The 12,343-nt window shown below is 42.3% G+C and overlaps 1 protein-coding gene across 1 annotated transcript; it reads left to right on the top strand.

Moving 5' to 3' along the window:
- The first annotated feature begins 695 nt into the window (after positions 1-695).
- Positions 696-7,392, top strand: LOC138322633 (fascin-like). The gene is made up of 4 exons (XM_069266624.1): positions 696-1,710; positions 5,402-5,561; positions 6,012-6,304; positions 6,595-7,392. The coding sequence occupies exons 1-4, from the start codon at positions 837-839 to the stop codon at positions 6,798-6,800; spliced, it is 1,533 nt and encodes a 510-aa protein (XP_069122725.1). The 5' UTR covers positions 696-836; the 3' UTR covers positions 6,801-7,392.
- Positions 7,393-12,343: the final 4,951 nt, after the last annotated feature.

Below are 12,343 nucleotides of genomic sequence, written 5' to 3'. Positions count from 1 at the left end.
TAGACAATAGTATTAAACAGTGTGCATCTTCGGTGTTGTGCTTTTTTCATCACAAAATATTAAGCGCAAGATGGTTAAGTAGATATTATATACAATATGCAGTAGATATTACATACAATATGCATTTAATAGCTTGAAGCTATGGCTAATAGAAAGTATGGTAAAAGAATGCCACTAATACTCGCGAATTATGGGAAAGGGAAACAACTCTTGTGATCTTGTGTAAACCTAGACAAACATTGAAATAACACAGAAAAACTTGGGGACATGAACCAATGGAAACAAAAACTAGTTCCCAAATAATTTATCATTTGAATTTAAATGAATTTCCATCAATTGAAAAAAATGACCAATATGTGTATGCACTTTGATTTATCAAAACATTGTCTGTTTCATTGTCATCAAAAGGTATCTTCTTTATCCAGAAGTAAACATTGAACCTTAGGTGATATTTTTGTAATGAATTACAACTAATGTGCTGTATGTTTAAAAAATAAAACTATCAACTGCACACATACAACCGGCTTTTGTTAATCGTTTGTGTATTGGGTTTACTTACAAGGAGCTATTCGCCGCATGACTGAACACGAAAGCTATTATTTGGGTAACAAGTGCATGTGAAATAGATGAAGCGTGTCGAGGAATTGACCAATCAGCGAAGTGTTTGTCCCTAAGTATCACAGTATTGAGGCGCGGCACCGGTTATCAGACAGCAGTCGACGGCCTGTGTGTATAACAGAGGGGTGGGTACTACTGGCTGGTTAGTGTTCAGCTGAGCGGCGAATGCAGTAGCCGTGTTTTACTTGTCTCGTGGATACAACAGTCAGTCCATCACAATGTCGGAGACAAATGGACTTAACGGACACAGCAAGGATGTTGTTACGGAATTCTCATGGAAAGTGGGATTACTGAATTGCCACTCGAAATACATGACGGCTGAGAGTTTCGGAGAGGTGAATGTTGGAGGTTCATCTTTGAAGAAAAAACAAATCTGGACCATTGAACATGACACGGTTAACGAAGGAGAAATTTATCTCAGAAGTCCACAAACATTGGAAGAATCGTACATAATGCCCGATAAACATGGAAACGTATCTCTAAAGGAAAAGAACGCTGACTGTAAGTTTGTGGTGGAGTACGGTAGTGGTGAGTTTTCTGGGTTTTGGTCTTTCCGTAGTGTCGCACATAATTCTCTGCTCGGGTCCGGAGACGGTGATGGAATCAAGTGCTTCAATAAGGGTAAGCCTACAAAGATGGAGTTCTGGACAGTCCAGTTGTCCATTCATCCTCAGGTCAACATCAGACAGTTACGGAGAAATCGGTACGCTCAACTCTGCAACGACGAACTACAGTTTACGGAAACCATTCCCTGGGGAGCACAAGCGCTCATTATCCTAGAATTCCACAAAGGGAAATACGCTCTGAGAACCAGTGATGATAGATATCTAAATAATGATGGAAGTTTGTCCGAGGAATGTTTAGACACATCAAAGTTCACATTAGAAATCCATTTTGGAAAGGAAAAGACAACACGCGTCGGTTTGGCGTTTAAGGACCATGAACAACGTTACCTTACAGCTATCGGAACCTCTGCTACAATGAAAGCCAGGAATCTGACCGTTTCTAAGGACGAACTTTTCGCTATAGAGGATTCAGATCCCCAAGTTGTGTTTATATCAGATGCTGGCAAGATGGTGTCCGTAAAACAAGGTACGTATCGCATACAGAGTGTGCATTGTTAAAAAAATATATAACTTGCAAACATAAAGCTCATATTGTCAGGAAACAATACATCTTTTACTACAGAGCATCAACAATTTCTGGGTTACGGTGCATTGATATTGGAGTCTGGTACGATTAACGTCCTTGACCATGTAAGTACACAAGGTTTAGTTTACATATAGTTTTAACGTCCTATTAACAGTCAGTGTCATTCAGAACGTCCGCGAACCACGTGATAGAGTTGACAGCACCTAAGTTATTGTACCAATTTTACTAATGACCACCCAAACTTACTGTTGACCACCCAGGCTAGCCTGACTGTTGTTGGGACAAGACAAACCTTACTCTACTTGATGCAGACAGACGCTGGCCACGTAACATTGCACGTGCAACACTCCGTCTAGTGCTTCACGCGCCATTGTTTAGGGAATGACGGCTGCTGATGCCGTCACCAGGGTAGATGACTCATGACCTACCCTCGACACCAAATCTCTTACTATGGGGCTACAGGGACGTGCCATAGTCATTGTACATTTTGATAACAAAGGGAAGGTATACCGTCTAACATAATGGTAAATCGAGTAGGCGAAATCATTAAATAAATGCATGATTATGACAACACTTACTACAAGCACGTTTTCGGTTGTTCACAAGGTATTTAATTCCTATGTAAATACTTTAATCGGTGTTTCTGTAATCGCGGCTGATTTCTGTCTACATATGACGAGGGATGTGTAGACATTACACTTGTATGTGCGTGCTTGTCAATATTAAAGAACGACTTCACGGAACAGTAGTTTTTATTTCGGGACGACAAGCTGTCCTAACACATTGTGTGCGCCAATCCAGGAAGTGTAGCCGAGTATCGATCGGGTCACAGACGCTGACGGCTACTGGTCATAAGCCTTACTGATCAACAGGTTACGGCACGAGGCTCATGTTTTCGTCTGCCTTGGTTAAACAGTTATGTCACTAAATCGGGAATTAATATGTTTGGCGCCTCTCAACTTTTACCTGTCATTGCAACAATGTGTGTTGAAATTGCATGCTCCTTACAACTGGTTGTGGAGCCATAAATAAATAAGTTTTAAAACACGAAGTTATGTGTGATAAAACATTGTTTTGGGTAAAGAAATTAATAAAACGAGGCAAGGTATTTCCGGACATGTGCAATATTCCCATAACTATACATTAGGTATTAACCTTGCATGATTGTAAAAGGCGACTAATTTTGGTATCTTACTTTTTATTTTCACAACTTATTCTTCACCCATTTTGGCATGAAGCTAAGCGTTCGCCCCTGTGAGGAAGGCTCTAGATTCTGCTCTGTGGCCGAGACGAAATATAGTCGATAAAATGGTAGACACGACGTAATGTTTCCATAGTGTCTCGCCGTGCTGTTCCTTCAAAATTGTTGGGAGTCCGCGAATACACTAGTCACAACATGTACTCCCACAGACACCAGATACATGAGAAACCACCCTTAAAAATAAACATGGTAAACCAATCAGGCAAACTCACAGCCAAAGATTATTGGCGCTAATCTCCTGATTTCTATCTTCTTCCGGTATAATGCAAATGCACATATTGCCCAGATTATTTATTTGAGACTATTCTTCTTTAAACAAGAACGTTATTTCAAGTAAGATTTGGAATCCTGTGCATGCTGGACAACTCTTCCGTTTTTAGTTTAAGTAAGCTACTGGGTATCATCGTATATTGGGTGTGAACCGACATCGTCTGACTTCCGGGTCTGTCTGTACATGCACTTTCAATTTTATGGCTGCCCAGACACACACGTGCATGTCCTATCTGGGATCAAATAGGGCCACACAAGGGCCAGTTACACGCCATGGAGATGTGGTATGCCACTAGACGTAACCCAGTAACAAACCACTACCATCACAGGTCTGGCCCACCGACTTTATTGGAGGAGGGAGGGTTGGGCCGAATGAGTACACAGGTCTGGCCCACCGACTATATTGGAGGAGGGAGGGTTGGGCCGAATGAGTACACAGGTCTGGCCCACCGACTATATTGGAGGAGGGAGGGTTGGGCCGAATGAGTACACAGGTCTGGCCCACCGACTATATTGGAGGAGGGAGGGTTGGGCCGAATGAGTACACAGGTCTGGCCCACCGACTATATTGGAGGAGGGAGGGTTGGGCCGAATGAGTACACAGGTCTGGCCCACCGACTATATTGGAGGAGGGGGGTTGGGCCGAATGAGTACACAGGTCTGGCCCACCGACTATATTGGAGGAGGGAGGGTTGGGCCGAATGAGTACACAGGTCTGGCCCACCGACTATATTGGAGGAGGGAGGGTTGGGCCGAATGAGTACACAGGTCTGGCCCACCGACTATATTGGAGGAGGGAGGGTTGGGCCGAATGAGTACACAGGTCTGGCCCACCGACTATATTGGAGGAGGGAGGGTTGGGCCGAATGAGTACACAGGTCTGGCCCACCGACTATATTGGAGGAGGGAGGGTTGGGCCGAATGAGTACACAGGTCTGGCCCACCGACTATATTGGAGGAGGGAGGGTTGGGGGCCGAATGAGTACACAGGTCTGGCCCACCGACTATATGGAGAGGGGGAGGGTTGGGCCGAATGGGTACACAGGTCTGGCCCACCGACTATATTGGAGGAGGGAGGGTTGGGCCGAATGAGTACACAGGTCTGGCCCACCGACTATATTGGAGGAGGGAGGGTTGGGCCGAATGAGTACACAGGTCTGGCCCACCGACTATATTGGAGGAGGGAGGGTTGGGCCGAATGAGTACACAGGTCTGGCCCACCGACTATATTGGAGGAGGGAGGGTTGGGCCGAATGAGTACACAGGTCTGGCCCACCGACTATATTGGAGGAGGGAGGGTTGGGCCGAATGAGTACACAGGTCTGCCCCACCGACTATATTGGAGGAGGGAGGGTTGGGCCGAATGAGTACACAGGTCTGGCCCACCGACTATATTGGAGGAGGGAGGGTTGGGCCGAATGAGTACACAGGTCTGGCCCACCGACTATATTGGAGGAGGGAGGGTTGGGCCGAATGAGTACACAGGTCTGCCCCACCGACTGATGGAGGAGGGAGGGTTGGGCCGAATGGGTACACAGGTCTGCCCCACCGACTGATGGAGGAGGGAGGGTTGGGCCGAATGAGTACACAGGTCTGCCCCACCGACTGATTGGGAGGAGGGAGGGTTGGGCCGAATGAGTACACAGGTCTGCCCCACCGACTGATGGAGGAGGGAGGGTTGGGCCGAATGAGTACACAGGTCTGCCCCACCGATGATGGAGGAGGGAGGGTTGGGCCGAATGAGTACAAAGGTCTGGCTCACCGACTGATGGAGGAGGGAGGGTTGGGCCGAATGAGTACATTGTATCGGGTGCTTCGTAAAGCATTGTATTGCATTGCTATTGGTACCTTGTAGAGGGCAAGGTCATATCCTAAACAAGTTCCCAGCTTTGTGAAAATGGTCATTGACCAATCCAGCGCGGGCTCGTCCCATCGTTTAAAATTGCGTTTATTATGAGATTTTGCTAAAAATGGTCATTGTGGACATCAATAACCGAACTCTGTGATTTCTGAACAGTAAGTCTCACCTGTAGAACGTGTAAATTATAAATAGCTTGTGAAGGTATAGAAGGTATATTATATCTGGTCATTATGTTACAGGAATGGATATATCCGCTAACCAGACGGAGGAAGCCGAGACGGAAACATTCCAGGCTCAGTACCTACAGGACAAGTCCAAGTGGGTCATTCGTACTAACGGGAGCAAGTACTGGGCAATGGTCAACCCGGGCTCCGGTATCCAGGCAAACAGTAAAGAAATGTAAGTATTGTAGCTATTCAAATCAAGTACAGGGCAAGTATGTATTTGGTAAAAGTGTTGGATTTAAGCCATAAGGTAGTAGTGTTATGTTGCTCCGTTCTTGGTATTCTTGTGTGCCTCCAGACAACGGACTGCCCTTGCATGACCTTGGCTTTTGAATCTACTTGTCAGTGCTCAGGATCTGAAATGTTTTTCCTCACTACAATGTCTTTCCGTCCTTCATTTTCCCAGTTTCCACGACCCCATCTGTTGTTGAATGGTCTTGGTGACTGCAAGGAGTTTGAACCATCTCAGGACTTTGTCCTTAATGTTCGCCTCGACCCTCTGTGCCTCCTGTTACACTATCCTCATTGTATATGTCTCTCCGTTCTTCATTCTTTTCTCTTTTTTTTGCCTGAACTGGTTGTGTTGGGGATACCTGTGTTAACGTTGTGTTGTCTTTATTCACAGCAAAGATTCGTCGCTGTTTGACATTCAGTGGCAAGGAGACGGTACTGTTGGGTTCGTGGCCCAGAATGGTAAATACATATCCCACAAGTCCACAGGAGCGTTGGTGGCTACGTCAGACACGCTGGACGAGAAGGAGAGGTACAAGGTGAAGATCACCAACAGGCCGAACCTGATCCTTAGGGGCCCACACGGCTTCGTGGGCATCAAACCTAACGGCGAGTACGTGTGTAACAAGGCGCAGTATAGCCTTATACTTCTGGAAGGCAACAACGACGGCACATATTACATGAAAGGTAAGCAGGGGCAGTTTTACAGTCAACCTTAGTGATCCTATCGGGAAATATGGAGTCAGCCATGTTTGATAACTTGCAATGTAGAGTGGTTTAGTTAGCGTAGCACGGTTCTCCTGTATCGCAAAGAACGTGTTCAGATCGGGTTTACCTTCATGCTTTTAATTGCTTTCTTAAAAGTATATCATTATAATTTTGCCTTAATGTCTAAATACATCCCAATTTTAATCCTTCCATTTGAGTTTTGAATAAAATCTTCATGTCATTTAACATACTGTTATCTCGCATTTCAGACTCTAACGGGAAATACTGGAGTCTATCAGACGACTGTCATGTGATTGCGGACGGCGATGTCCCTACAGCCTTCACCATAGAATTTCACAGACAAACACACATCTCCATCAAGGGGCCAAACCAACGTTACATCCGAGGGGAACAGAATGGAAACTTCCGGGTCGTCGCAGAACAACTCGGAGCAGATACGTATTGGGAGTTTTAAAACATGAGGATTTTCAATGAATTAATGTCCTCAAAAATTACCAAAAAATGTGCAATGACATAACATCGGATAAACGAATAAAAGACAAAAGTGATAACATTCCGTTTATTCCTATTGACCAATTAGGAGGTGATATTACTTAACCTTTGTCAAAGTGACCAATGAAAAGACACGAACTTCGTGTTGTGGACCAATCAGGATATTGATATTACACAAGTCTGGTCCTGTGTGTTCCAGGTCTTCCTGGTATATTGCTGGTTTGGGATCACGACTTCCGGTTTAGGCAAATTTTTCCTTTCATAATGCCAAAAAGAACCAAATGTATATGTGGCGTAAGGCGGATTAACCCACTTTTGATCACAGGTGAAAGGAAGAATCGGTGGATTATATAGGATTATATACAAAACGCCGACATATTGTGTACGCTAGACTGATTGAGTAAGGTGAGCGAGGACTGCGCGGGATGTGTATGTGGAGAGTGGAAGGGGCTTTTTAGTATTATTATATAATACTGAATGATAGAGAAGGCGCTTTATAATCAAATCTTTTGTAATAAAATGTCATCGAAAAATAAAGCTTCAGAGGATGAAAAGCTGTGTTATTGTTATACATGAAGGGCTTGTCATCATTCGATCTTGAAAAAGACCGAGTTTGGGGAAGGCGTCTAATCCCGGATACAAGTATAGGGGTTGTAATGCAAGTCAGCAGATGGATTTAAAAGAATAACAAGATGACTTGGTCTGAAAAGTCCTATGCTAAATCAATGACCCAGAACACACATACATGACCCCTAATGGTATTAGGCATAATTTTGTGGATCAATCTTATAAACGTGTGATTTTGATAGAAAAACTATTGAATATGTGCGAGATTGGTTATAATTATACATTTTTAGAGATTTTATCGATCGGGCTCCATGTGAGACGAATTCTGTATTTTAGCTGACGTCTTAACAAAAAAAATTGATGATTGAAACTGTTGGTTGTGTGTGTACAGTGCGGGTTAGTTCGGGGACGATCGATATTTTAGCCGACGCCGCCACGACTCACGCGAATTGACGTTTCATCAGCCTTTTAGCGTCAGTGCATGAATAAGATATGTGCACGCGCTGGCGAGAGAGAAGTGCCGTCTAAACACGCATGTCATTATCAGCATAGTCTTAGTGGGAAGTTTGCTGGGGTGATTCTTGTGTACTCAGCAAATTAGGAAAAAGGATTTCAAATGGTATACTTTACTGTCAACATAGATATTCGACAACAGTATCATATTTACTAGAAATTTTATGAAAAAGTCCACAGCTTATTAGTCAATTTATATAGGGCGCTTAATTAGTATCACGAACAAAGGAATTTATGAAGGAAAAATTGTCAAACTTGTAAAAGATTCAAATGAAGGTGACCTTGCGTGTTAATTATAGTTAATAACTATAATACACATCACAAACTGGTGCTCAGGGAAGAAATGTCAGTTCTCTAAATCAGGCTTGTTGTTATTGTTTTATTACTGTACAACGAACACGGACAAGAAAATTCGAAAGGAATTCCTGGACAAATTGTGCAGAACCAGAACTGCCGACTATATACTATAATTAGTAGCCACTGGGAAAATTCCGGAACGTAGACAATGACCAATGACAATGGTCAAGACTACAAATTCCTGCTGTAGGGGCGAAGTCACAATGACCAGTTTATATATAGGTATCGTCCGACAGGTGACCGACAGATGAACACATGTGTGTATTGGGACGTGACCATCGATACCTGATAGATATATCAACACCTGTCTAGCTATCACACGCCTGATAACAGAAGGTTAATTATTGGTCAGGAGAACAAGGGGATGGTCAGTAGATATAGACATCAGTGTCGTTACGGCCGCTTCATTTTATTAGATGTCATGGCCGCCAATATTCGTCTAGAGCAAGGCTTGTAAAACACAACAATTGCTTAAAACCAACGGTTAAATATAATGCATATTAACCGTTGGTTGGAAATTCATGTCAAGTCCCTATACTTTAAATTAGATCTTGACCCGCTAAGCCTTTATCAAATCTAGAGCTATAATAACTACAGGAAAAATTATCATTTATTGAGATCGTGACCATTATGTCATTTGGAAACAAGAGCAAAGCTAATTTTTTCAATGAATTGTTGCAAGTAAGCAATGCTTCAAAAACAGTCTTACAACAGTTAGTTGTTCTGCTTTCGACATTACAGGCTGTTTGCTGATAATGAATTGCGAAAATTGCCTAAGTAGTTGTGCTCAAGGTCATTGAAATAGCTTGCTACGATCTACTTATGCTTGCGTCACTGAAGTGGACCAGCCTCTCGCGCTCGATGGTTTATTGACCCAGATAAGACAGAGAATAGCCACTTTCGATTTTCTCAAGTGACCTTCTTGTGTATTAAGTGGCTATTTTGTCAATTGATAAAATATGGACCACTTATCTGGAGTCCAGCCTCCAGCTTGTAGGAGCAGACGACTGCCTACTGCAGTATTGACTTGGTCTCTGCAAGCATGCAGCTATAGAGAGCAACCATGTCGACAGAAAATTGGAAATACAGAAAGAAAAAAACGCTCAAAAATTCGTCACCCGTTCTGAGTTTTGTACAACGGAATGATGTACAAGTACGTGGATGTCGCATAACAATAGGGTAACGATTGTTCAACTTCCTGCAAATGTCATTCTATCAGCAAGGGCCATCCGTCCTCCAGGGGGTTCCATCGAACACCTTTGAAGAAGATCCGATTCCGCTCCGGATAACGAACGTGACTTCATCAAGTACTTGCCCAAGTTTCAGTATTTCCTGCTTGACAAATCCCCTATTTCCTTGATATCATGTTCTTCCTATCTCATTCTAAAACTTCGTTACTAACACGGTTTTGACCAAATGGGTTAATAAGATATTGTAAATGTTTACTACATAATTGTTTTGTATTGCAATGAAACACCGGCTTATTTGATGAAAGTGGATGTAAAAGGTCAAGATCATTGCAGGTCGACGTTTGCTCCCGAGATAAGTTATAATAAAGCTAAATTTCTACAGTATTTGTCTTGTAATTTATCTTCATTTGGGGATTGTTTTGAGTTTTCCATAGTATGTTACCAATGAGCCGCGACCAGTGATCAGAGAGACAGATCATGGCGTCTGATGACGTCATCCATCACCAGCAGACGACGAAAACGCCTATTTGTTGTGGGCGGTATATTAACTAGAGTGTGAATGATCAAAAGAAATGGAAAGAAATGTTTGGATTTAAATCGACAATTCCCATGAGTGTACAATGTGTACTTTAAGATATTTATAAAAGTCCAAAGGATTAACGTTCTGCGATGATAACCATGGTTACTTGTGTTATGTGTCTGCTATGTTTATGTAATGTAAAATCATGGTTCTAAAGCTCAAACTGCTTTATAATAATTGTTCCGCCGTCTGTGGCAAAACCTAAAGTGACATTATACTGTATTGAAATCCGAACACTGCGGTAGGTGACAACACACTCCACGTATATGGTCAGGTAAAAGTTTAACACATTTCCAAAATTCTGATATTTTATACGAAAGACTAATTTTGCATCAAATGGTCACACATCTCGAGCGGTCAAGCAGGTGGTCATACACGTCAATGACTATGAAGATAGGACATGAAACAATCATGTTTACTTGCCTTCTGATAGTTTCAATTATGTATATAGACGTCATTCATGACTTTGAAAGACTGGCGACGAAACATTACTAATTTTTTTTTTATTTCCATGGCAACAGTTTTCTGGTATGTTTTGTTTTTATTTTGCATGTGGGTTCATCCCCATTTCGATGGTTTATTTTGTAGCAGACAGTGAACGATTATAGTACGGCGTTATGATGTAGGGAGTGATAAAGAACGTAATTTTGTATCACGTGACCAACCCTCCGCACCTGGTCCACCCCTTTATCATCATATAGAGTACACCTGTAACGCTGGATACCATCATATCCGGAAATCAAGCAGACGTATATACCATTGAACTGTTTCCAGCCGAATCCTACCGATAAAATCCCAATAAAACCTAATAACGACTAATAAACACTAAACCTGTCGATAAAACAGAGACATATAAGTGCGATTGGTTTTACTAGAGAACACTGGTCATGGAATCGATTCCAACGGAGAGAAGCGTCACAAAACTTGATGTTAATATCAAACGCCGAATTCAATTGTACTTTATATCATATACCGATATATTACAGAGATGGATTGAGGATGGCATAGTCTGTACAAAAACAATCGATAAGAACTTCTTTTGAGAAAAATATTCCCATTCTAGAAGGGTAAGACAAGATGCCTTTTCGTATATTAGTTAAATGCTAGAATGGACCTGGTAATGTTTCTTTATCAGAGCTCTAGCAAAGCCGATCTGATGAAGCCATCTAGGTTTTCAAACTCTACATGCATTATTTGAAGAGCACAAAACACCATAGGCTTTATACATCAACTTCTTAGAACCCCTGTGGCACCTCCGTAACTCATTTCTTTTTCTTCTGAACCCTCATCCAATTTCCGCCAAAATGGCTGTGCCCAGTTTCAATTTCAATCTCGATTGGAAAATAAAGCCCATATGTTTTTATCAAAATAATCCAAAGTACGGTACAACTAAACTTATATTGACATTAAGGGCAAATCACACCAGATATTGGTAGATTACCAAACACCGTGGTTAATGCTCACACCAGATATTGGTAGATTACCAAACGCCGTGGTTAATGCTAGCGTGCATGGTAAGACCAAGATACCGTCTCGCCGATTATAGTAATCCGACTGGAGTAAAGGTCAAAGTGACAATGAATTATGTGAACAAATCTTACCCAATACTCTGATGAAGACGTAATACTGTGTTAAGTATAGCTGAGCTGCTGTCGGGAGCAGATTACTCGGTTTGTTTGGCGTAAAGATGTACAGATCAATAAACATGCCTTGTCTGACAAAACAGGAATCGATCGACCTTACCTAATATTGGTGCTGCCTTACACACGGCACAGGTTCAGCAGGATGCGGCGGCGGCACACCTCCCGAGCACGCCCCAGAGAGATGTCGCTGACAACGTGTGCTCAGGTCACATTGTACACCCATTTCTATACATTAACCAGACAACTCTCTAAAGCAATTGTCTCGGTGATGTCGGAGTATTGTTAAGACGTATCTACATCGAAATACCACAGACCAAAGTGCAATGCACAAAACGTACTTGAAAGCATTAAATGTTTGGTTAAAGTATTGCAGAGTTCATTGACATCTTTGTATATGAATAGTATTAATGATATTAATGACATGTATAGCACAGTATTAGTGAAATGAAGACATCTTTCGTGTCTCGGTTGGTGTTTCGTTAAGCAGTTTTATTGCATGGGCTTTGTATCTTTATTCAATATGTTGCCCAATAAGTTAGCTTTGGGAAAAGAGATGAATTCAACTGTGTAATTTTGCCTTGGTAATTGACTCTTGTTCTGGACAAATTTCTGAAGGCTGAATTCCTAATATTTGAATACCTTTGCCATGCTGACA

The sequence above is a fragment of the Argopecten irradians genome, chromosome 5 (assembly GCF_041381155.1).
Source record: "Argopecten irradians isolate NY chromosome 5, Ai_NY, whole genome shotgun sequence".
Lineage (NCBI taxonomy): Eukaryota > Metazoa > Mollusca > Bivalvia > Pectinida > Pectinidae > Argopecten > Argopecten irradians.
This window is presented reverse-complemented; position numbering and strand designations above follow the sequence as displayed.